The 26,137-nt window shown below is 47.1% G+C and overlaps 3 protein-coding genes and 1 pseudogene across 3 annotated transcripts; 3 read left to right on the forward strand and 1 right to left on the reverse strand.

Annotated features, from left to right (window-relative positions):
* The first annotated feature begins 5,299 nt into the window (after positions 1-5,299).
* LOC109771576 (pyrophosphate-energized membrane proton pump 3) lies at positions 5,300-13,378 on the forward strand. Its single transcript, XM_020330275.4, has 15 exons — positions 5,300-5,618; positions 6,371-6,573; positions 7,273-7,476; positions 8,286-8,437; positions 8,513-8,660; positions 8,756-8,888; positions 9,765-9,937; positions 10,339-10,459; positions 10,761-10,948; positions 11,271-11,708; positions 11,915-12,079; positions 12,164-12,319; positions 12,402-12,513; positions 12,628-12,847; positions 13,029-13,378. Exons 2-15 carry the CDS (start codon positions 6,484-6,486, stop codon positions 13,126-13,128), a joined length of 2,400 nt encoding a protein of 799 aa, XP_020185864.1. The 5' UTR covers positions 5,300-5,618; positions 6,371-6,483; the 3' UTR covers positions 13,129-13,378.
* Positions 13,379-13,821: 443 nt separating this feature from the next.
* LOC109771577 (26S proteasome regulatory subunit 7A) lies at positions 13,822-17,882 on the forward strand. Its single transcript, XM_020330276.2, has 10 exons — positions 13,822-14,083; positions 14,626-14,707; positions 15,197-15,288; positions 15,391-15,468; positions 15,558-15,619; positions 16,175-16,319; positions 16,438-16,656; positions 16,772-16,953; positions 17,191-17,366; positions 17,482-17,882. Exons 1-10 carry the CDS (start codon positions 13,997-13,999, stop codon positions 17,637-17,639), a joined length of 1,281 nt encoding a protein of 426 aa, XP_020185865.1. The 5' UTR covers positions 13,822-13,996; the 3' UTR covers positions 17,640-17,882.
* Positions 17,883-19,429: 1,547 nt separating this feature from the next.
* On the forward strand, positions 19,430-20,812 carry LOC109771581 (beta-1,3-galactosyltransferase pvg3-like). The gene has a single exon (XM_020330281.4). The coding sequence runs from the start codon at positions 19,602-19,604 to the stop codon at positions 20,679-20,681; it is 1,080 nt and encodes a 359-aa protein (XP_020185870.1). The 5' UTR covers positions 19,430-19,601; the 3' UTR covers positions 20,682-20,812.
* Positions 20,813-22,965: 2,153 nt separating this feature from the next.
* Positions 22,966-24,820, reverse strand: LOC109771582 (putative ETHYLENE INSENSITIVE 3-like 4 protein; annotated as a pseudogene).
* Positions 24,821-26,137: the final 1,317 nt, after the last annotated feature.

Below are 26,137 nucleotides of genomic sequence, written 5' to 3' on the forward strand. Positions count from 1 at the left end.
TTACTCGTTCCGTAATGTATCATCCCATAACTAACTCATTAGTCACATTGCTTGCAAGGCTTATAGTGATGTGCATTACCGAGAGGGCCCGGAGATACCTCTCCGATACTCGGAGTGACAAATCCTAATCTCGATCTATGCCAACTCAACAAACACCATCGGATACACCTGTAGAGCATCTTTATAATCACCCAGTTACATTGTGACATTGATAGCACACTAAGTGTTCCTCCGCTATTCGAGAGTTGCATAATCTCATAGTCATAGGAACATGTGTAAGTCATGAAGAAAGCAATAGCAATAAACTAAACGATCATAGTGCTAAGATAACGGATGGGTCTTGTCCATCACATCATTCTCTAATGATGTGATCCCATTCATCAAATGACAACACATGTCTATGGCTAGGAAACTTAACCATCTTTGATTAACGAGCTAGTCAAGTAGAGGCATACTAGGGACACTCTGTTTGTCTATGTATTCACACATGTACTAAGTTTCCGGTTAATACAATTCTAGCATGAATTATAAACATTTATCATGATATAAGGAAATATAAATAACAACTTTATTATTGCCTGTAGGGCATATTTCCTTCAACCCTGATGTATGTCATCTTTTCTATGCATACGTTGCTGGTCCTCCCGTGCCTCCGATGTATCTTTTGTCTTCCCATACACGCCCAAGAAGCCAAGTAGGGTCACGCAAAGGTTCTTCATCACATGCATCACGTCGATTGCAGAGCGGACCTCTAGGTCTTTCCAATAGGGCAGGTCCCAAAATATAGATTTCTTCTTCCACATGGGTGCGTGTCCGTCAGCGTCATTCGGAACAGGTTGTCCGCCAGGACCCTTTCCAAAGATTACCTTCAAATTCTTGACCATATCATGTACATCATCACCAGTACGGTGGCGAGGCTTCGTCTAGTGATCCGCCTCACCTTTGAAATGCTTGCCTTTCTTTCTTACGGGATGCCTGCTCGGAAGAAATCGACGATGTCCCAGGTACACATTCTTCCTATAATTATCCAAATATATACTGTCTGTATCATCCAAACAGCGCGTGCATGCGTGATATCCCTTGTTTGTTTGTCCTAAAAGGTTACTGAGAGCAGGCCAATCATTGATGGTCACGAACAGCAACGCCTTTAGGTCAAATTCTTCCTGTCTGTGCTCATCCCACGCACGTACACCTTCTCCATTCCACAGCTGTAAGAGTTCTTCAACTAATGGCCTTAGGTACACATCAATGTCGTTGCCGGGTTGCTTAGGGCCTTGGATGAGCACTGGCATCATAATGAACTTCCGCTTCATGCACAACCAAGGAGGAAGGTTATACATACATAGAGTCATAGGCCAGGTGCTATGGTTGCTGCTCTGCTCCCCAAAAGGATTAATGCCATCTGCGCTTAGACCAAACCATACGCTCCTTGTGTCACCTACAAAGTCCTCCCTGTACTTTCTCTCGATTTTTCTCCACTGCGACCCGTCAGCGGGTACTCTCAACTTCCCATCTTTCTTACGGTCTTCTCTGTGCCATCGCATCGCCTTGGCATGCTCTTTGTTTTGGAACAAACGTTTCAACCATGGTATTATAGGAGCATACCACATCACCTTGGCAGGAATCTTCTTCCTGGGGCGCTCGCCCTCGACATCACCAGGGTCATCGCGGTTGATCTTATAGCGCAATGCACCACATACCGGGCACGCGTTCAAATCCTCGTACTCACCGCGGTAGAGGATGCAGTCATTAGGGCATGCATATATCTTCTGCACCTCTAACCCTAGAGGGCAGACAGCCTTCTTTGCTTCGTACGTACTCTCGGGCAATTCGTTATCCTTTGGAAGCACCTTCTTTAACATTATCAGCAACTTTCCAAATCCCTTGTCAGATACACCATTCTCTGCCTTCCATTGCAGCAATTCCAGTGTGGTGCCAAGCTTTTTCTTGTTAGCTTCGCAATTCGGGTACAACAATTTCTTGTGATCCTCTAACATGCGTTGCAACTTCTTCTTCTCCTCCTTTTCACTTGCGCAATTTCTCTTTGCATCGGCAATGGCCCGACCTAGATCATTAGCGGGCTCATCTGATGCCTCTTCTTCAGCTTCTTCCCGCATTGCCAGCTCAGCTTCTTCCCCCATTGTTGTATCATCGTATTCAGGGAACCCATGGCCAGGATAGCTATCGTCCCTCTTCTTCTTCATTGTCTTCCATCATAACCCCTCTTTCTTCGTGCTTGGTCCAAACATTATAGTGGGGCATGAAACTGGACTCAAACAGGTGGACGTGAATGGTTCTTGAGTTAGAGTAATTGTGATCATTCTTACAACCAGCACATGGACAAGACATAAAACCATCCGCCCGCTTGTTTGCCCCAGCCGCAAGCAAAAAAGTATGCACGCCATCAACGAACTGGGGAGAGCATCGATCATCGTACATCCATTGCCGGCTCATCTTCATTACACAACACCGAATAGACCAAATTAATACAAGTTCATACAACACTTAAATGCAACATACAAATAACTCTCTAGCTAAAGCATTTAAATGCAACAACAAATGGATCAAGATCGCAACTAAGGTAACAATTGATCCAACAACATAATGATACCAAGACTCACTATCAATGGCATATTTTCTAATCTTTCTAATCTTCAAGCGCATTTTCTCCATCTTGATATTGTGATCATCGATGACATCGGCAACATGCAACTCCAATTCCATCTTCTCCCCCTCAATTCTTTTCAATTTTTCTTTCAAATACTTGTTTTCTCTTTCAACTAAATTTAACCTCTCGACAATAGGGTCGGTTGGAATTTTCGGTTCACATACCTCCTAGATAAAAATATCTATGTCAACTTGATGGGCTTAATTTGCCATAAACACGAAATGCAACAAATAGTTATAAAAGAGAATATACCACATCCGAATCATAACCCAGACGAGGGCCGACAGGGACGGATATCAAAACCATGGCACTATGTATAACAAACAACGTACGGGTAAGATAATTATACGAGTAACTATATATCTAAATCACACAAACATGATTTTTTTATATATAAAAAAGATAAGAACAAGAGGCTCACCACAAGGTGGTGCCGGCGACGGGACGGTGCGGGCGATCGATGGTGGTTACGACAGAGACGGGAAGGCACTAAGTAAACCACACCTACATATGCAAACTAAGTGTTATTTTGACCTCAAATTGCATATAAATCAAGTACTACCACATATAATTCCTCCCAAATTACTAAAACCCACAAATTAATCACTATATAAAGCATTGCAAGAGCTAATCTAGCAATGAGAGATGAAAGGACAAAGTTGCTAACCTTTGTGATCACTTGAATGGATGGGGGCCTTCAAATCTTGACAAATTTTGGGCAAAATGTGTGATGTGCTCGAGGAAGAGGGGAAGAACAGAGAGGAGAGGGGAAAGGGGAAGAACAGAGCGAGCTCGATCGCGGGTGGACGAAGGGTTTATATAGGAATACCTTTAGTCCCGGTTCAGGGCACAAACCGGGACTAAAGGCCAGCCTCTAGTACCGGTTCGTGCCACCAACCGGGACTAAAGGTGTTGGTGGGGCCGCAGCCTGACACAAGCCTGCCACCACCTCTTCAGTACCGGTTCGTGGCACGAACCGGTACTAAAGGTTCGCCATGAACCGGTACTAATGATCGCCGCCCGCCTAGCCGTTGGAACCGGCACTAATGGTCACATTAGTGCCGGTTCAGTTACAAACCGGGACTAATGTGCTTCACATTAAGCCCTTTTTCTACTAGTGGCGATGACCGTGGAGGCGAGGGCGGTGCCGGCAACCCTTGGCAGGCGTGCCTTCTCGTGCTCTAACGACGACGAGGAGCAGTCACCGACGTCGGCAAGAGTTGGCCTCGATGGATGTGGTCGCGGTGGGGAAGTTGGTGGATGCGGCGGCGACGCCTGGGTGGTGTCATCGCATCCGGAACTAGGCGGCGGCTAGGGGAGAACAAGGAGGACGAAAACCCGGTCCAAAATTGAGCCAGAAATAGGCCGCGACGGGAAAAAACGAACACCCCGTTTGCGTCGGCAGCGTTCAGCCATGTTTTGTGCCCGTGCAGACCCATAAGAAGGTGGGCAGACGAAATGGATCGTCATCGAGTTGGCCTAAAGGAAGCGTTTGCCCATTTGAGGCGGCGTTTTTTGTTCAGGTAGTGTCTGACTGTCTAGACTGTCCAGCCGGGCATATACGAGTCCTGTTGGAGATACTCTTTTGTGGGCGCTTCAGCCGAGGTAGATGAGCCATACAACGATCGTTTTCCTCCTGTAGAGATGGTTTTCCTCCTATAGCGAAACCTAGCCGCCGCCACCAGGAGAGCCCCTCCTTCCCGTGCCGTCTCCCGGCGGCTCTCCTCCGCCGGCGACCTTTTGGTCGTCGGTGGTGAGGGGGGTCGCCGGATCCCGCGTGTGTGGATCATTTTAGCTTTAGGTTTTAGGGCCCAAGAAGCTTAAGGTTTTGGATCGTCCGACGTCTTGGCTTCGGCGGCGGCGACGGCGATGCTGAATAAAGAAGCTCCAGATTCTTCTCCGGCGAGACGATCGTCTCTATTGTCGGTGAAGGATCTGGGAACCAATCTGTTCAAGCGGGGATGTCGTGGCGGCGGCATCCTTGTGGTGGACATGTGTCCTCGGGCTCCGCCGTTGCGACGACGTATGCTCCAACGTCGGCGCGGAGCTTGGGAGGTAGTCGAGGAGTGGATGCAGATTGTGGTCTGCATCGACGATATCTGGAATACGGAGCGTGTGCTGGGCTCATGGTTCGTGGATGGCAGGTATGGTTTCCTCCTGCGATGTCTTAGTCATGTGGGGGTGCCAGATCTGGAGTTCGATGACGTGTCCGGGGTGTTGCCCTGGTCTGATTCGTTCAACGATAATGGTTTCGTCTTTGGCGAGTCAGCTTGGAGGTCCGCAAAGCTGCATATCAGCGATGGAGCCGCGTCAAGCTCGAGTGAGAAGGTGATCCGTCATTTTTTCTTTCGGTGACTGCTATGGTGGTGCCAGAGGCAAGTGACGGACGTTGGTGTCAAGCACAGACGTTCTGCTGTCTTCTCAGTTTTGTCATGTCGGTCTTTATGTGACTTATACTTTAATCTTTATGATATGAATGAGACACATATTACCATAAAAAAAAAAGATGAGCCGTACGAGCAAATGCGAGCTGGCTAAGGCTCGGCTGATTTGGTGACCGAGCCGAGCCGAGCCGAGACTCGGGTCAGGCGGCTCGCAACGAGCTCCGTTTTTCTCCCATCCCTCCCTCCCGACCTTTCTCTCCCCCCGCATCTCCACTCCAACCGCATCGCACCTCTCCCCTCTCCTCTCTCTCCACCCAGCTCAGTGCGCGGCGACGAGGGGGACCGCGACCGCCGGCGGCCGCGTCGACGAGGGGGACAGCCACTTCCGCCAGCGCCGGCGACCGCGCGCGGCGACGAGGGGAGCACGGCAGGCAGCGACCGGAACGCGACCGCGTCAACGAGAGATCTCGGCGACCCCGCGGGGGGCCGTGCCACCGTTGGGCTCCACTCCTCTTCATTCCCGTCGACGTCTGGCTGACCGGCTTCCGCCCCACCGAAAGCCGAAGGTACGGGCCCGCATCTGCTCGATCTGCGCAGGCGCTGGTAGATCAGGTTGATTCGTGGCGACCGCGCAATGCTAGGCATGCCAATTCTGGACGTTGGCACTGCGTCCGTGATTGACTTAGGTGGATCCGTCATAGTTTTGGTGTCAAGTACGACCTGTTCGTGGTTACTAGTTTTTTGGGGCTGCGCAGTGCGCACTCGATGTAGATGGTTCATTCATAGTTATCCTCCTTTCGTACTAGCTGTCCATGGTCGCTAGTTTCCCTGGGCTGCACAATTGGTGTGAAGTGCTTGTGGTTGTGGAGTTGTGGTTCATGGTTACTGCCCCATGGCCCCTGATATATCCAAGTAAACTAAATTTCCCTTTATTTTCGGTAGTCAAGGGCTCAAGTCTGGCATTCAAAATGAGTGCTATTGCTTTGCTTGTCCCAGGAACTATCAGTGTTTGACCTACGTTCATCATTTTCTATTGTTCTTGTATATGTTAATCATACTCTGTTCTCTATGTAAACATAGTCTGATCTACGTATAGCCTGTACCTGATTTCACATCATAACTCGACTTCGTGCCCTAGCATTTGAACATAAATTAGGCAATAATTATACAGATTGCGGATCATTTTTTAATGCTTTTTGTATAACATGAAATGTTTATCTCATATAATTTTGAGGGAAAAGGTTCTGGGTAGTTTGGTGGCTGAGGCCTAAGAGCTGGATGTGCCTGACCTTTTGAACTTGCTGCTTGTGTTTTGAAGGTGTTTGATATAGATCATCCAAAATTGAGCGCCCAGGATCTGGGAGTGACCTACCCCAGGGTGGGGAGTTCGCTCCTTTTCTAGTAACGAAGAGGGCAAACTCTTATTCCATCATGATGGAAAGTGAAATGGAAAAAGGAAGACCGTATCAGGAGAAACCAAGAACGTTTTCCACTGTACGAAGTAAATCATCTATACCGCTGGTATGGCCTATTGCTAAGCATTCTCCACCTTTTACACACCGAGCTTAGTAGTTACTAGGAGTATCAGTTTAGTTCGCTTTTATCTTTGCATGCGTCTTTCTCACACACTTCTCTTTGCTGTGCGTAGTCTATGCAATTGCATGGGAGGTGATAGCTCTTTCTCCTTAATCTTTGTCAGTTTGAATGGTCCATAAGTTTATTTTGTCAAAATATCCACGGTATCATGTTTTGTATTCACCATTTTTTCTTACAACATTACGAGTTGAAGTACACACCAACCAAAAAATTGACATACCACACAATGCTGCATTATGATTACTCTTTCTTATAATTATTACCATGTAGAATTTTCCTCTCTTAAATGATGTCATTGCAGTAAACAAATGAGGTCTGCTCTGTTTATTGCTGCTTGTAACTCCAACTGAAAAGGTTATGTTGCTAAAAAAAGTCAAAAAGTTCAATGTGTACACCACTGCTGCTTGTTTATTTGTCTCGGAAGTTGTTGCAGGTTTTGAAATGATTCAACCCAAGTAGCTGCTTTCATCTAGATGTTATGTGCATTTTTTTAATATAAATTTGGAAGTTCAATAAGTAAAACAAGTGTTTAAACATTCCCACTGATCGATTGGTTGGATATACTTTGCCCTGTTACGAGCAATTTATTTGTGCCTCATTCAGTTGCTATTCTGACTGCTGCAGGTCTTCCGTGTGTTGATGAAGATAAATCCTCGTGCCCTGATAGTTCTTCTTCTGCTGGTTGTCTGTGGTGTGTTCTACTTAGGAGCCAGTACATCACCAATTATAGTCTTCGTGTTCTGTATATGCACTCTCAGTTTATTCTTCTCTCTCTACCTCACAAAGTGGGTTCTTGCCAAGGATGAAGGACCTCCAGAAATGTCCGAGGTATTGAAAATGCTTGTGTTCAGCTTGTGGAGGATATAGCAGTGCTTTCATTTTCTTAATGTTCACTTCAAATTATTGGTTTCTTTGGCATGTTTCAATGTCTGCAAAGTGCTGTATAACACATTTTCTATCATCTCTTGCTTGACAGTTAACCATACCATCCTATGAGACTACTGGCCCATTTTATTCTGCAATTTACATTTAAGGTTTAATGGTTTTGTTTTAGTCCATGTGTTGATATTTGATATGCTAGATCATGGATATGATTAGGACACACAGTGTAAAATGCTATTTTTATGTGCTGATTGGGGTTGCAGAATGCTATTTAGCTGCGGCATGTGTCACTTTATGGAAGCTAGACAGTTCAATGAAAATTGAGAACATATCCCATATTATAGCATTTTACCATATTAACATATCACACAATCTAGCATGATCCCGTTTCAGGAGGTTATTATGGGTTGGAACTAAGTCATACACTCATACATAATATTAGGTTGTTGTGCATTGGCTTTATATTTTATTTTATTTTATGACATTCTTAAATGCACAAAGCAACACATGTACACTCTACACTGTTATGTTGTGACTACTGACTAATGTTGCTAGCAAGTGTAAGTTCTCCTCTGTAAATAATTTTATTTGGACCTGTAACATGGTCATGGACTGTCATGGTGTAGCTTACATCAACGTTGCCCCTTTTGGAAATACTGATTTTCAGTATTTTATTTATCTATGCATCTACTTTTGTGAGTTCTGTATGTAAGGTTATCAAGGTTTTGATCTGTCATGTTGCATGTACTGCTCAGATATCTGATGCCATAAGGGATGGCGCTGAAGGATTTTTTAGGACACAATATGGGGCTATTTCTAAAATGGCTTGCATCCTGGCACTTGTTATCCTTTTCATTTATCTCTTTCGCACTATCACCCCGCAGCAGGAGGCATCAGGCCTAGGAAGGTGATTTTGTACTGTCATTATGAAATCTTAGTTGTACCCATCCTTTGTTGTCTCATAAATTTCATCGCTACACAGGACAACATCTGCATATATTACAGTTATTGCCTTTCTCCTTGGAGCTGTGTGTTCTGGACTAGCTGGATATGTTGGGATGTGGGTCTCCGTACGTGCAAATGTTAGAGTTTCAAGTGCTGCTCGACGGTCTGCAAGGGAAGCATTGCAGGTTTTGTTTCGCATCCTTGATACATTTTCTTTCATGTTTTAATGTGTTTCGCCTGTACGGTATAGTTTGAAATCATGACTGATTTCTCGAAACAGATTGCTGTCCGTGCAGGTGGTTTCTCGGCCATCGTTGTTGTTGGCATGGCTGTATTTGGTGTGGCATTACTCTATGCAACATTTTATGTTTGGCTTGGAGTAGATTCACCTGATTCGATGAAGGTTACAGACTGTAAGTTATTTCAAACATGATATATTCAATACCTGGGACAATAGAACTCTACTCGAATTGCCGGTTGAGCTATATGGTCTACTGTACATGGTCAAAATTGTTAAATTGGTTCATACTTACTTTTTTCTTGTTAAACTGGTGACCAATGATGAGTTCATAAATGACAATTCTGTAGGAGCATGTTGAGTAAGGAAAAGTACTGCTTCAAAGATTGTTAATGTGGTTTTTACATCATTTTTATTTGGCCTTTCACAACACCAAGATGCGACTGTGAACATTAAGCTAGTCCTTATATTATTAAGTAAAAATAACTACTCCCTCCGTTCCAAAGTATAGTGCGTCCTCGGTTTCCGCGCTTCAACTTTGACCATAAATTTAACCCTGCGGCGGGAGCAAAAATTATATAATTGAAAACTTCTTTTGAATACGAATTCACCGGTATAATTTTTGCTTCCGCTGCAGTTGGTCTCATTGGTTAAATTTATGGTCAAAGTTGAACCTCGGGAAGCGTGGGCGCGCTATATTTTGGAACGGAGGGAGTAATACTAGAAACATTTTTAACAGTAAATCTAGTTATTTAATCATCTCATGGCCAATTTATATAGTTTTTAACTTCTGGTCAAACTTTTAAAAGAAAAGATGGGAATAATTATTTATTGGGAAAAAGTACCACAATGTGATCAACACCGAAAGTTTGAGTGGATAAAATGACTCATTATAAAAGATGTTCATGTTCTATAAAAAAGTAACTTTAAGTCCTTCATAGACACTGGTAACTGATCCACTGCTGATATGCTTGTAGTTGCAAACTTGCATATGTGTTTCCAATTCAAAAGAACATAATTGCTGTTGCTGATTTCATGTGATTTTGTGTAGTGCCTCTTCTCCTTGTGGGGTACGGTTTTGGTGCGTCGTTTGTTGCCCTCTTTGCTCAGTTGGGTGGTGGCATATACACCAAAGCAGCTGATGTTGGAGCTGATCTTGTTGGAAAGGTTGAGCAGGGAATACCAGAAGATGATCCTCGTAATCCTGCTGTCATTGCTGACTTGGTAATGGCGTTTCTTCAATAAAAAATGTGGAATATGTTTTCTTCATGCTCTTAATTGAAATTTGTCTCATATTTTTTCATGGAATATACCTAGACATAAGGGATGATATTCAATAATGATGAGCTCCATAAGTTTTATCAGAGATAATATGACCTTAACAGCTTGCATTCATTCTGAAACCTAAACAAATTATTGTTTCTGCAAGGGGTGGACTAGTGTTGTGGTCCAATGCGTTGTACAGTAGAATTCTGAAGTTCAGTAGATGCATTTCCAATGATCAAATATTTGTGCCTGTGCTGGAATGCAAGATTTGCTTGTCTCTAAAACTAATTATCAGATTGTTATTAGCCTATGTTTCATTTATTGCTACTATATATGCTAATAATAAGAAAACTACACAGGTTGGTGACAATGTTGGAGATTGTGCTGCCCGTGGTGCCGATCTTTTTGAAAGCATAGCAGCAGAAATTATCAGTGCAATGATACTTGGTGCAACAATGGCACAGCGCTGCAAAATTGAAGGCAAGGCTCTTTTGCTTGTCATGCTAGATCTCTGATTGGGATGTCGGGTGACATTGTTTTTGTTTTTTTTTCTTATGAATGTACTTTGGTCCATAAGAGCACTGTCCACAGGTAGTTGCTAATATGGATAGTATAATTAATTAGCTTTAATCTAGGGGCTATGTTGAGAAATAGTGTTGGCTGACTCTCGGTGCATGGGATGTGCCTGGCTTTGAATAAAATTGATAATCACCTTTTCTTTTGCGGGTCAACAATCCTTGTGACTACACTGGATTATAATCAACATTATTTACTGTTGCAGATCCCTCTGGCTTTATTCTGTTTCCTCTTGTTGTCCATTCTTTTGACCTAGTGGTGTCATCAGTTGGAATTCTCTCAATTAGGGGAACACGTGACTCTGGATTAATATCCCCTATTGAAGATCCCATGGCAATTATGCAGAAAGGCTATTCTATTACTATACTGCTTGCTGTTCTTACCTTTGGAGGGGTAAGTTTAGTTATTCATACTTCTCTTGTTTGACTATTGTAATATTTCTCTATGGACATATTTTATTATACAGAAAATGATCCCAGGGGAAAAACATCAAACACGATCTGAACAAAGGAAACATTTAGGGTCCCCAGTCCGGTAATCATGACCAATCCATTATTAGATGTAAATCAACCATATTCAAAAGGATAAATAATTGTTAACTATAAACCAATTGAGCATTCGATATGTTCGTTTTGTCATGTGGGTAAAAACTCTAGTTTACATTCTTTTTCCCTTGGAGTTGTTTTTTAATTACTTACATGTGTTATGTTTGCAGTCTACTCGTTGGCTCCTGTACACTGAACAAGCACCTACTGCATGGTTCAATTTTGCCTTGTGTGGCTTGGTGGGCATCATCACAGCATATGCTTTTGTTTGGATTTCCAAGTATTATACAGATTATAAGCATGAGCCTGTCCGCCTTTTAGCTCTTTCAAGTTCCACAGGACATGGAACTAATATTATTGCTGGAGTAAGTTTGGGAATGGAAGCAACAGCCTTACCAGTTCTAGTGATATCTATAGCCATTATATCAGCATTTTGGTTGGGACGTACCTGTGGCTTGGTAGACGAGCTTGGCAATCCAACTGGTGGTCTTTTTGGGACAGCTGTAGCTACAATGGGAATGCTTAGTACTGCAGCATATGTTCTCACCATGGACATGTTTGGTCCTATAGCTGACAATGCTGGTGGTATTGTGGAGATGAGCCAGCAGGTACACTCGCAAATTTCTTCGTGTATATAATATTCGAACACACATTTTACCTGTGATAAGACGGTTTATGTTTTTCAGTGTACATATTCGAAGCATCTAAAATTGTAAATGGCTATAAATAAATGTTAACATTTAATTAGTCGTGTTTATACCTGAGTTTTGACTATTTATGTTTTCTTTAATCATTGTAACAATAATTTCTGCAGCCTGAAAGTGTTAGAGAAATCACAGACATTCTAGATGCTGTGGGTAACACTACGAAAGCTACCACAAAGGGATTTGCTATAGGGTCAGCAGCACTGGCTTCCTTTCTCCTGTTCAGCGCATATATGGATGAAGTAGCTGCTTTTGCACAGTTGCCATTCAAAGAGGTATGTATTATTATCACCTCTATACATGTAATGTTGAGATTAGGTGCTTATGACACATGACTGGTTGTACACAATGGATTGCAGGTTGACATAGCAATTCCAGAGGTTTTTGTTGGTGGTTTACTAGGTTCGATGCTTATATTCCTGTTTAGTGGATGGGCTTGTTCAGCTGTTGGCAGAACTGCACAAGAAGTTGTTACTGAGGTCAGGAGACAATTCATTGAGAGGCCTGGAATTATGGTGAGTAACTGTTTATGATTAAGTACTTGAGTTCTTATGCCTGGAAAAACTAATGCTAACTTACAAGATGATATAAATACAGGATTACAAAGAGAAGCCTGATTATGGTCGTTGTGTTGCAATTGTGGCCTCTGCATCCTTGAGGGAAATGATAAAGCCAGGGGCTTTAGCAATTTTGTCTCCCATGGCCGTTGGTGAGTTTTATGGGTCTGGGAGTTGTGGTGCTATGGTTCTGATATTTCATGCGTTTTGAAACTCAATTTATGATATTTGGTGTTGTTTTGAAATTTCATTTACATGATCTGTAGGCATCATCTTTCGGATTTTGGGCCATGCTACGGGGCAGCCTCTCCTTGGAGCTAAAGTTGTCGCCTCTATGCTCATGTTTGCGACCGTTACTGGTATCCTCATGGCACTCTTCCTGAACACTTCCGGCGGTGCCTGGGATAATGCTAAGAAGTACATCGAGACTGGTGCACTTGGTGGTAAAGGCAGTGAGGCTCACAAGGCTGCAATTACTGGCGATACGTAAGTTCCTCGTTTCTCAGTAATGTGCTGCTGCTTTTGGTTTCTTGAACTGAGTTTCTACTGTTGAGCAACACATGCTAAACTGAATAACAATGTTCTTTTCCTATAATAAGTTTGTTTTTGACTCATTCTTAACGATCATGCAACCCGAAGTAACATTTACGAGTATGTTATGCCGCAGGGTTGGAGATCCATTCAAAGACACGGCGGGGCCTTCGATCCATGTTCTCATCAAGATGCTCGCCACGATCACACTGGTCATGGCCCCTATCTTCTTGTAATCATTGGTCGAGCTCGCCGTTAACCCTGCGGAGAAATATCTATGGTTCTTGTAGATGAGGCATTAACATGAATGGGATGTAATGATTCGCTTTTAGTTTATTTGGCCACATTGAGAGGAGAGGTTCAGTGCTGCCCATTTTGATGGTGCCCGTATTTTACAGTTGCTATTTGGACAAATGATGCAAACGTTGGAGAATATATATGCTGTGACAGAGATTAGAATGAACTTTGAAATTCATATGCCTTGTATGCAGAGATCTCTTAATTGTTTATCCTCCAAATTTACTTTTTTTTTTTCCAAATACGTTCTCCCAAAATAGCATGACCAGAGCATTAGATGCAATCGGACGAAGCAGTAACACTATCCAGATGCTGGATAATCATCTGTTAATTTTACAAGCCAACATTTTGTGTTGCAAAATTGCCACACAAATCTTTGAGCTGTACAATGTGTGACTGAATCATACTCTCGGTTTGAAATCTCAGTTTGAATCTACAGACGCCTCTCACCTGGCACTTGCAGTCATGAAATCAAAAAGAAAGAAGAAAAAAAGCGTAGCCTGTCAAACTTGCATCGAAAGAAGAATTTTTGTTGGAGCGAAAGTTTCCGTCTTTTTTTTGTGAGAGAAGAGAAATCCGTTTCCGTCTTGGGAACACGGGTTCTGGATATACTATCCGACCCGGGCTGCTGCCTTCTTCTTGGAGCGAAAGTTGATTACTACTAGTAGTAGCCAGCAGAGGGCAGACCCAGCGCGCACCCGAACCCGCAGTCTCTCGCACACGCAGACGAGCCAGATACCGCCAGCGCAGCGCCTCTCCTCCCTCTCGCCTCGCGCCCGCCGCCCGCCGCCCGCCGGAGAGGACGCCATGGCGCCGGAGCCGGAGGACGACATCATGGCGGAGAAGAACCCGCGCCCCCTCGACGAAGACGACATCGCCCTCCTCAAGACCTACGTGAGTGCCCCCGCGACCCCGTCGGATCTCCCCCGCCCCCTCGAATCTGCGTTTCGGTCTGGCGGCGATCTGGTCCCGGGCTGGGTGCGGCGCACGGTTCGCGCCCGCGGCCTGCCTAGTCTAGGGTTTCGGTTCATCCTCTCTCGGGGAAATCGTCGTCGCCCCTTCTGTGGATTTGTTTGGGGGGAGGGACCTTCTGTGGATTTGTGATCTGGTCTCGGGCTGGGCGCGGCCGGGTTTGCGCTCGCGGTCACCCCTAGGGTTTTGGTTCCTGCACTCTGGGGAACCTGGTCGTCACCTTCTTGTGGATTCGTTTGCGGAGGCCCGTGGCCTTCGCCCTGTGGTTGTTTTACAGTTCTAGTATGTGGGATGGCGGTTGATTCCGCTAGGGCTTTGATGCGGGCGACGGGATGCCGTTTATTTTGTACTGCTTGTCTCTTTTTCTGCGGCAGAATTCGGTTGTTTGGGCGAGATGTGGAGTGCTCTCTCTTTAGGGTTTCTGCTCAAGTTTGCTGATTCTGGCTGCTGTTGACACTTGACAGGGGCTTGGGCCATACTCCACGAGCATCAAGACGGCCGAGAAGGAGATCAAGGAGTTGGCCAAGAGGATCAATGACCTTTGTGGTGAGTAAGGACTTGGCAATCTGTTTGTTTGTTCATCTCTCTAGAGATGTAGCCCCATTCGTTCCTGAGCTAGATAGAGACCAATTGTCTGCACTTTGTTCAGTTGTTTCACACTTTCACTGCTAGCAGCTTTCACTCATATGATAAAATATGAGGCATGCATCTACTGAAGATAGTGTGTCTAGTTAGTAAGTATGATAAGTGGTTCAGAATTTAAGGTGTATGAATGTACTGTTCGTTTTGACAGACTCAACTAGCAAGGCATTTGTTTGATGATATTGCATCTGTCTGCTGCTCTTGCTTGCAATGTTCTTCCCATTTGGTTTGTGTTTTAGAATTTCTGTTTAGCGGTTTCATGAACATTCAGAATATGCGATTAGCTTTCATACTTACATACAACTGTGCAGCTTATCTGGTTATTAAAATGTTAGGAGGGTAACATTTTTAATTAGCTTGCCTGACCCATTATGCGCTTATATTAAATCTCAGGGATAAAGGAGTCTGATACTGGGCTGGCTCCACCTAGCCAGTGGGATCTGGTGTCAGACAAACAGATGATGCAGGAAGAGCAGCCTTTACAAGTATGTTACTTGGCCTAATGTTTTCGTACTTCTTCCCAATTTTATAGTTGTGGTTTAGCATGCATAATTGTTTGGGTATAAGTTACCTTCCTCATGCTGCAGGTAGCAAGGTGCACCAAGATTATAAACCCTAATACCGACGATGCCAAGTACATGATTAATGTAAAACAAATTGCAAAGGTATACCGTGCTTATCCTATCTTATTATTTCAATCATATACCCATGGGTTCCCACCAGCCTCCTTATGCTTTATCTTTTGATCTTGCAGTTTGTGGTTGGATTGGGTGATAAAGTTTCGCCAACTGATATTGAGGAAGGGATGAGAGTCGGGTAGGTTACTACCTGTCTTTTGGTCTTACTGTATCATACATCTTTCATTCAGATCAACCTGAGTAATTCGCACCTGGTGATTTATTTGTTTGATTTAAACCATGTTATAAGGTTGCAGCATATACTATACATGTAGGATGTGTTATATGCCATCATGTAAGCAGAGAATAACTTTGTAAACTGAGGAGTGGACCAGTGTTTGCTACTGTGACTATATCAGATGTTAATTTATCATTTGTTTGTTCCCCTAGTCTATGAGTATCATGGATTGAAAGGCAATGATTATTAACTAAGAACATGTTGAATCTCTGAAGCAGTATCTTGTCATCATCTCCTTGGCTTAGGTATAAGTTCCTTCTGGTTGCTCATAGAATGCAGAAGGTGGGAGTATGGAACTTACTCCCCTACTTGTTTTTTGGATCTTGCTAAACTAATACTGATTTTATGAATGCATTTTTTGGATAAATCATCATTGATGCTACCCAGAATTGTTATCCTTTTCTGTGGTTGCACACTATCATTCTCACTGGAATTGTGATCTCATGCCTGATGCAGTGTCGATCGGAACAAGTATCAGATACAGATTCCATTGCCACCAAAGATTGATCCCAGCGTCACCATGATGACTGTTGAGGAAAAACCAGATGTCACGTATAATGATGTTGGCGGGTGCAAGGAGCAGATTGAAAAAATGCGTGAGGTATGTCAAAAAATTCCCTGTGATTCAGAACTTGTGCTTAATCTGTGAACCTGTGCATGCTAGTACATTCTAGTCTTGGACCTGCTTTATTTACTGTTTTCTTAACAACTATTCACAGGTAGTCGAGCTCCCCATGCTTCACCCGGAAAAGTTTGTGAAGCTTGGTATCGACCCTCCGAAAGGTGTCCTTTGCTACGGTCCTCCTGGCACTGGCAAGACTCTTCTTGCTAGAGCTGTTGCTAATCGCACGGATGCTTGTTTCATCCGTGTAATTGGTAGCGAACTAGTTCAGAAGTACGTTGGTGAGGGCGCTCGGATGGTTAGGGAGTTATTTCAGGTATATCCAGCTCTGCAGATAACCTACAGGCTACAGGGTTTCATCTGGTTTATTCGACTTGAATGTTCTGTCGTAGAAACAATCGTTTTGATTGAAATATATTATTGCTTGTCAGATGGCCCGCTCGAAGAAAGCATGCATCATATTTTTTGATGAAGTTGACGCCATTGGTGGCGCTCGCTTTGATGATGGAGCTGGGGGTGATAATGAGGTGCAGCGTACTATGCTTGAAATCGTCAATCAGCTTGATGGTTTTGATGCTAGGGGGAATATCAAGGTTCTCATGGCCACCAACAGGTACTTGCCTTTCCTTTCGTGCGCATTCTCATGCGGTCCAATATGGCATGATGCTCACCTCACATTCTGGACATCCTACTTGTAAGCTATTTATAGATGGGACTTATGATTAAGAAACTTCAGTGGCCTGTGCTATTTAAAACTCTTCACGCCTCAATCAGAAATTAATTGCAGCTAAAACATCATGGCCACATGAATAGAGTTGAGAAGGTAACCATCATTTTTTCTGTTTTTCAGGCCTGATACACTTGATCCTGCACTTCTGCGTCCTGGTCGTTTGGACAGAAAGGTGGAATTCGGGCTACCTGACTTGGAAGGCCGTACCCAGATATTCAAAATACATACGCGCACCATGAACTGTGAGCGTGATATACGCTTCGAGCTACTGGCGCGACTCTGCCCCAACGCCACTGGTGAGTACATGGGCTTTGCACTTTACAGTTCCTGTTCGATTTGATTCGACTGTTTCAGGCACCTTGGGTCCAGTCTCTGAACAATTCGATCCGACTGTCTGATATGTTGTTTCAGGTGCCGACATCAGGAGTGTCTGCACAGAAGCCGGCATGTACGCAATCCGCGCCCGGAGGAAAACTGTGACAGAGAAGGACTTCCTCGACTCTGTCAACAAGGTGATAAAGGGGTATCAGAAATTCAGTGCAACCCCGAAGTACATGGTGTACAATTGAGCAAGCAGGCTTCTCTTCGATTCTGTGCATGTTTGCATCCATGCCGTAGCAGCAGTGCTTTTTGTTTTCACATCCTTTCTGTGTGCCCCTGATGGTTGTAAACAGCACATCGGTGTGTCGGTTCATGTATGTCACTGTAATCTGGTAACCCCAGTGAAATCACTCTAGCTTTTCATAAAGCTTTGTCGAAACACAATTTTCAGCTTGTCTGCTAATCAGAATTAATTGCATACATTTTATCTAGGGAGAAGTGTCTCTTGTTAGAACTTTGTATGTACACGTAGCCCATATGGTTGTTCGGCTCCGTTGAGGCAGGGACGATGATGACGGCACGCTCCAGTGCTTTCAGTTGTCGTTGGATTGGGTGGTCCATGAACATAGTTGCAATTTTTGTATTAGGGCAGTGATCTGCGCCGGTGTGTCGGCCGAACGCGAATCGTTCGGCCGGTCGGCTGCTCACCGTCGGATCGCTTTGCCCATGGCCGTTAGATCGCGCCCTTCTGTCCCCCGTCCTCGTGGCTCCCTTCATCCCCGTGGCGCTGTTCGTGCTGGGCACCTGCCATGGACGCTTTGAGGCTTGACCTTGCAGCATCACCAGCTTGCCGCTGGTCCCCGTCCCCGCCCCCGGTCGCTGTCCTCGTCGCCATCGGTTGTTCTCCAGGCTCCCTGTTGAAGCTTTTTTGTCATTACCCCTTGAAGCTTTTTCTCCTGTCGGGTGAAGCTTTTCCATTGCCGTTTGAAGCTTTTTTCCGTGGTGGAAGATTTTTCTTCATGTTGGTTCCAGCAAAAACACTTGCCGGTTGTAACATTTTTCTCCATGGATGCAGCTCCGTCGTGCAGATGCTCGACGGTGGTAGCTTTTTTTGTCACCGGATGTAGCTTTTTTAGTCATCGGCTCCAGCTTCGTTTTCTTCGGTTGCAGCAAAAGAGCAGCGGCCGGCGTCGTGCCTCGTAGCACATGCTCTCGCCGGGTGCCAGCTTTTTTTAGCTGGTTATAAAAAGCTGGTTCTCGCCGGGTGTCACCGATGCAGCAAAATTCATTGCCGGTAGTAGCAAAACCAACAAATAGTTGTAGCAAAAAAGGTCGTCCGTCGTCTCGCCGTGACTGTTTTGTAGCAAAAACAGATATAGGTTGTAGCACCGAGGCTTGCCGGTTGTAGCAAAACATCACCATGGTTGTAACCTCGACGTCCGCCGGTTCCAGCAAATTTGCGCCGAGGGGTTGTAGCACCGAGGCTCGTCGGTTGTAGAAAAAAAAACCATGGTTGTACCCCCTGGCGTCTGCCGGTTCTAGGAAATTTGCGCCCCGGGGTGTGGTCCTGCCATGGCTGGTTGCAGCTCCGGCGTGGCCGGGTCCGGCGAGGTAGGCAGAGCTCCGATGCACGCGGATCTGGTCGAGGGCGGCCAGATCGGCTGATTCCCATGACGTCGGCGCCCCTGGGAGGCCTCCGGCTCGGGGCGACGAGTTAACTATGGCAGCGGGGAGAGAGAAGGGAGAGATGAGCGAGAGGAAGAAGAGAAAAAGGAGGAAGAAGACGCACGTGGGCGGGCCCCATCCTACGTGTCGCTAGGCGAGTCGCTGGGCGCGTTTGCGCGTGGACGCGACCGCCGAAGCTTCGGCCGGCGCTCCGTCGTGAAACGTTTTCCTTTCTATTACCATGATTGATTATTAATAGATTTGAAGTATTTTCTCGAAATCAAAAACAAAACACGCCATAAAAAAAAAGTAGCTCGTTGACTCTATGCACCCGATGGCTGCCGCGATCCCCCAAATATCCGGCGCCCTCGCATGGCGCGCTCGGCAAACCTTTACGCAAAGCGTGAGACCATCCCGTGCATCCCAAGCTCCCCCCACGTACTATCACACGAGAAGGTAGCTACGTAGCTTCATTACACCCAAGCCATCAAGCTTGCACACCACATACATTAGCATCTTCTTCGATCGACCAGACCAATCACTCGATGCCGGCGCCGAGCAACTTCCTCAAGTCCATGGCCGCCGCCGGCGCCGCGAAGCACGGAGGAGGAGAGCACCATCAGGCCGCCACGACGGCGAGGAAGCAGCAGCACGCCGTCGGCTTCCCGAGGCTGTCCACCTCCAGCAAGGCGCTCGTGCTGCTGCCCATCCTCCTCCTCGCCTTCATCTACCTCTTCGTGTACCCCAAGGAGTTCGAGCTGCAGTCGCTGATGAGCTCCTGCGTCCCGCCGCCGGGCACCTTCACCGCCGCCAACGGCTCCACCACCCTGTCAACAGCCATCGCATACACCCGGAAGCCCGACTTCCGGCTGCTCATCGGCATCCTGACCCGGGCCGACGTGTACGAGCGGCGCCACCTGCTGCGCATGGTGTACGGGCTCCAGCTCGCCGCCGACCCGGCGCTGGCGGCGCAGGTGGACGTGCGGTTCGTCTTCTGCCGCCTCTACAAGGACGACCAGCGCGTGCTGATCCCGCTGGAGATCCTGGCGCACGGGGATGTGATCGTGCTGGACGGGTGCGAGGAGAACCTCAACGGCGGGAAGACGCACACCTTCTTCACCGCCGTGGCGGACCTGTACGCCGACGCGCCCTACGACTACGTGATGAAGGCGGACGACGACATCCTGATCCGGCTGCCGGCGCTGGTGGCGTCGCTGGGGGCGATGCCGCGGGAGGACATGTACTACGGCGCCACCATCCCGTGCAACAGCATGGACCCCGGGAGGGGATACATGTCCGGGATGGGGTACGCGCTGTCGTGGGACCTGGTGCAGTGGGTGGCCGGCGCCGGCGAGGTCACCCGGGGCCGCACCGTCGGGCCGGAGGACAGGATGACCGGGGAGTGGCTGAGGGTGGGCGGGAAGGGGAAGAACAGGTTCAACGCCAAGCCGGCCATGTACGACTACCCGCTGCCGGTGCCCGTGGACCAGTGCTCCCACGAATTCGTGCCGGACACCATTGCCGTGCACCGCCTCAAGGACAACCCGCGCTGGGCGCACGCGCTCGGATACTTCAACTTCACCGCCGGCCTCAAGCCCTCCAAGTTCTACAAGTTCGACCCCTAGTTGTTTCTTTTTGGACAAGTTTTTTACATTTAAAAAGAGTTGCTCATTTCTACTTGTACCTATATATCATCATTGATTTTGGAGAAGCTTGTATGAACAATTAAACTGCGCATACGGAAGATTACCAAGAAATTACACACAAGAGCTGAGCGTATGTTCTAGACCTTGTTCGAAATTCGACCTTGTTCGAAATTCCACCAGCTCCGCGAAATCGGCGAGCTGCGGAGCCAGAAAATAGGTGCTCCGTGATTTTCAACTGTAACTCCATCAGCCCCCAGGAGTGGAGTTGTGGAGGTACTCTGAACAGGGCCCTAGTACAGTACTACATCTGTTCTCAACGGGTGCACACGCATGCACGACTGGGTTTGTAGAATCGTGCAAACATCGGCTGCACACCGTCGTGTGTATAGCAGCACTCTTTCAATTCCATAAAATGTACCCTTCGGTAAACAACAGTAACAAGGTATATTCGCACAATGTAGGAATCTCCCTATGGTATATCTAATAAGTAATGAAAAATTACTTTAGCGTTTTCCAAATGGAGCTAAGTTGTCAACCACAATGTGTGATAAAGCAGTGACCAAGTTGTCGATTGGCGACCAGTCGTCATGGTACGTCAAAATATTTATAGAAGATCATAACCGCCCACTAGCTGAGAGTTGTGGTAAAAAAAATCTATTATCGAAATATAAACATACACCAAAGAGAATAATCAAACATCTTAGACAAAATAATACTGCCGTGAGTAGGGTTAATGTTAATTTAGAAAGTCTTGTCACCAAATCTATCCGACTGCATTTAACACACAAGCTTCGTATACAAAAGCTTCATCTCCAAGATCTAAAACCCTAAAAATTTGCAACGACGATGTGGAAACGATGTTTCCACATATGGCGACTAGTATTAGGATGGGGGTAATTGGAATGCGGAGAATAGAAAAACCTAGCCATGAACAACACTAAGCTTATCTTGCACCTGACGGGGATAACCACAACACCAACGAGCTCCCCACTAGCGCCGAAGAAGCAAAACAAGTTGAAGAAGAAAGGTCGGTGCTGGGGGGGGGGGGGGGGGGGGTGGCATAACCACGACACCAACGAGCTCCGCACTACCTTGCTCCATTCTCTTTACTAAATGTCTGTCCCACCATGTCTGATGTGTGCAAATATCAGCCCCCCCCCCCTCCCATGTTTCCTGTTTTACGCATGATACGCCAAACATTCAGGGAACACACGTAGGTATCAAATATATTGTAGACCCGGATTTGGGAACCTTCTAAGGTTCTTGACCGGGTTTTTTTAATTCTCTTTTACCCTTTTTTTGATTTTCCATTTCTTTTATTTTGTTTTAAAAACGTGTCCGTGTTTCTGAAAAAAAATCTTTACAACTTAAAAAACAATAGTTGTATTAAAAAAAGATTTTTTAAAAAAACTTTTCATATTTTTAAAAAAATTATGTGTTCAGAATTTTCAAAAATTGTTCGCCTTTAAAAATATTTACCAAACCTAAAAAAATTTATATGCTACAGTAGTGAGGCAACCGAATTTGATGCCAAAGAGCGTCGAATAGTTGGCACCCCTGGCTCGCCAGGGGCGGAACAAATTTGGCCGCGGTTGTATCTCGCTCGCTGCGAGACACAAATACGTCTCGCCTCAAGAACGCCCCAAATGGGTCGGCTCAGCGCGGTAGGAGCGCTGCTCTCCAGCGCAAGTTTTTTTACTTATATTTCTCATGAAAATTTTAAAACGTCCATCGTGAGTTAAAAAATGTTTATACAATGAACAAAAATGTACGTGTCATTTTAAAAAATTTGTACGTGTCATTTTCAAAAAATTCAGATGTTCTGATAAATGTTCGTGATTTTTTATACAGTGTAAAAAGACATTCTCGTTCTTCAAAAAATGCACGTGATGTTTTCAAAAAAATTCACGCGTTTCAAACAAATATTCTTGAATTTTTTATAAAATACTTATACAAAATAAAAATAATCTTCATGTAATTTAAAATAATGGTTGGTACCATTTAGAAAAATGAACTCCACGTGATTTTTTTAAAGATGTTCACGTGTTTAAAAAATAAATTTATGACATTAAAAATATATTTATACAATGTATTAATATTTTGTTAGCTAAAAAAATTGTGCTGTTAAAAGTGTTGAACATGTGTTTAAATATACTCAATCTCACAGTAGACGAGAAATGGCTCCAACATTTGCCAGAAAGAAAAAAGAGAAATAGTAGCTCCGGCACTGTTTTTCTCTTCCGAGGAAATAGCTCCCGCACTGTTTATTTTTAAGAATACGTCAATGACGTATCATATTTTTATAAAAAAGAACAAAAATAATTACAAGAGACCCATGGTCGATGCGAACATCAACCGTCGGAACACACACATCCTCGAGTACAACTTAGATCAATGTCTCACAAATCTAGTCCGCCTACACGAATCGTAGAAACCGGCTTGGGTAGAATTTCATTTCCCCACGAGGCACATCACTCCTCCATCAAGCGCAACACATGATCTACTTCCGGGCAGCTACCGATGACATCGATCAGGAATTGCTGCGCCACATCATCGACGCCTCCCGGCACTCCCTGCATCGCCACATCTTGTTTCTCCTCCGCATCGCCCCCCTGCAGGCAGCTGTAGTACAGCTCCATGAGCTCGTTGATGGGGCCCTGGCTCTCCTCGGCGAGGACTCCGGCCTCGAGCGCGGGCACCATCGCGGCCAGGTCCCGGCTCCCGCCTCTTGGCCTGCGGCGGCACTTCCCGCCTGAGCTGCCGCTCGGGACGCCCTTGCACTTGCGCTTGTCATGCGGGCCACGCGCCACGTCTTCCGGACCGTCCTCCAGTTCCTCGCCGCCGTAGTCGTCGTCGTCCTCGAGGGGCGTGATCCGAAGCGAGCTCTTGAGCCGGCCGCTGAGCGCCTCCTCCTGCCGGAGCACCTTGGACCAGGTGTCGGACTCCTTGGCGCTCATCTTGTGCTGCAGCCGCTTGGACTGCCACACGAGCCTGCGCATCTGGTCGAAGCGCGGGCTCATGTGCTTGATCACCGCGCTCAGCAGGGACACCTTCCACGCCTTCTTCAGGTCGTGCGGCTTCCGGTACGGCGGCGCGCCCTGGTGGGCCTGCGTCTCGCCCTGCGTGCCCCACCACAGCTCCTTCCCCGTCGGCCACCACGGCGGCGCCAGGCCGCGCTCCAGCGGGAAGTTGCGCTGCGGCGGCTCGCAGTGCTGGAGGAGCGCCGAGAGCATGGAGCCCAGCGTGTTGTCCTGGATGGCCTGGAGGCGATGCAGGTAGGAGGCCAGGCCCAGCGGGCTGGTGCTACCGTCGGCGGCGGAGCTGCCGGTCAGACTCAGGGCCATCGGGCCCGTGCGGTCGAAGACTACCTTGTCCTTCCACCAGCCGCGGAGGCTGTCGGAGGAGCCGGACGTGGGCTCGCCGGCCTCGTCGATGACGCCGTACACGAACCCGCGCGCGTTGCAGGACTGCATCATCTTCATCATGTGCCGGAGCACGCCGTCCTGCGCGCGCAGCATCGCCTTCCGCCGGCACCGCGCCTCGGGACCGTCCTCCTCCTGGTCCTCCTGCCGCCCGGCCGGCGCGGCCCTCGAGCTTCATGAGGCGCATCTGGTCCTTCCACATGCGCTTCTTGAGGTCAGAGATCTCGACAGATTCAGAGGAGCCCGGCGGCTCTGTCTCGAAGTCGATTATCTCCTCTTGCTGCTCCACGTCCACCTCCAGCGCCTCGAGGCCGAACGCGGCGTTGCCACCGCCATGCGCGTCCAGACGCTCCATGGGAAACGGACTCCAACAGTGGGTGCCCTGATCCATAGACACGGCACACATAACAAGTCTGTTTTATTTCCGAGCTCGGCCACGAGCGGTCTATCATTCATGGTGTGGGAATGAGTTGCACCGGCGGTTTATTTATGCGCTCTATGAAGTGAAGTGAAGAGTTTCAGAGGCCAGCAAGGACGGCGGGTGATGCCGTGCGTGGGCGCGTGGCTGCTCAGGCAAGCCATGCACGTTCCGGACAAACCAACTCACTGACTCAGGCGCGCACTTCTTTCTGTTAAAAGAACAAGAGCATCCACGTACGACTACACATGCTCGGGCTTCATAGGCGAACTGGAAAAAAGAAATCGAAATGGACCTGACCTCGGCATCAGCTATGCACATAACCATTTTATTATAATATTCAACCGAACCAAGCAAAATAAATACATGGATCAACCCAAATGTCAAAACCACCTTTCGAGCTACATACTTGATCATGTGTCCTGGCCTCGTATTAACACACATCAAATTTTCCGGTGGCCTCACTAGCTAGTTAAGAGCACCAACCGGTACATTCGTAAAAAAAAGTGCACCAACTGGTCTAGCTAGACCCTTTGCGTGCATCGCGTGCGCATGGAGCGATCAACACATTCACCTCGCCATGTCGTATTGTCGTCGTACCATCTTGCGCACGCCCATGCACACGCGCCCGTCACCGACACTCCGACGCCATGCCACTGAGGCCTATTATCGACCTTGCGGTAGATGTAACAACGCTCCTCCTCTTGTCCCCTCCAGCCAACTCCGGCTCCAAAACAATGCCCCGATGAAGGAGAACAATATCGAAGGCGCCGCATCGTTCAATTCGGGAGACCTAGATCTAGAGTTTCCGCCGGACCATCCTAAGCGTGCTGACACAACCTGCAACGACAATACCTCGGGAAGGAAACGGCGTCAGAGACGCCGCCATTGTCCGCCATGACTACAGTCGGCACGATTTTTGCCGAAAGTTGCATCACCCCGATCTCGCAGCTGACTGGATCCGTCGGAGCCTCACCATGAAGGTGAATGTTGCTGCCGGAACACTCGCAAAGGGCCTCCAGCCGCCCCTCATCGGTCCCTCCACACGCCGCCGCTCGGCTAAGACCACACCACGGTGGATCTGGATGGGAAGCCAAATCCGCGGCCGCCACGACCCATCTCCTGGCAGAAGAGCCTCACCACGTCAGCCATGGAGTGTTGGCCACCGCCGCCACCCATCTCCACGCAGGGAAGCCCAACCGGTCAGCCAAGGATCGTCGGCCGCCGCCACACATGCTAGGGGCGCCGCCTTACCACTGCCCACGTACGCACCACAAGAGGCGCCCCTACCGCCTCAGGTGGTTCCCGCTGCGACTGCGATCCACCCGCCCTATCGCCTCGGGCATCGGGCTTGCTGCCACCGCGGACCTCGCCCGTGGCAGGGCGGCAGGAGAACCGGGCGGGAGGGAGGGGGGCGGCGGGGGGGGGGGGGGGGGGGGGTGTGAGGTTGGGGGGTTAGGCCTTTGTTTTGTTCCCGCGGCGAACTGAAGAAATGAGTATGCTCTTGTCCAAATCTGCGGTAGAGCATGGACGCACACGCAAAACTTAGGCATAGCTAGGCATGCATGGTCTGTACATAGCGTGCCTACGTGTAA

This window comes from Aegilops tauschii, chromosome 6, assembly GCF_002575655.3.
Source record: "Aegilops tauschii subsp. strangulata cultivar AL8/78 chromosome 6, Aet v6.0, whole genome shotgun sequence".
Lineage (NCBI taxonomy): Eukaryota > Viridiplantae > Streptophyta > Magnoliopsida > Poales > Poaceae > Aegilops > Aegilops tauschii.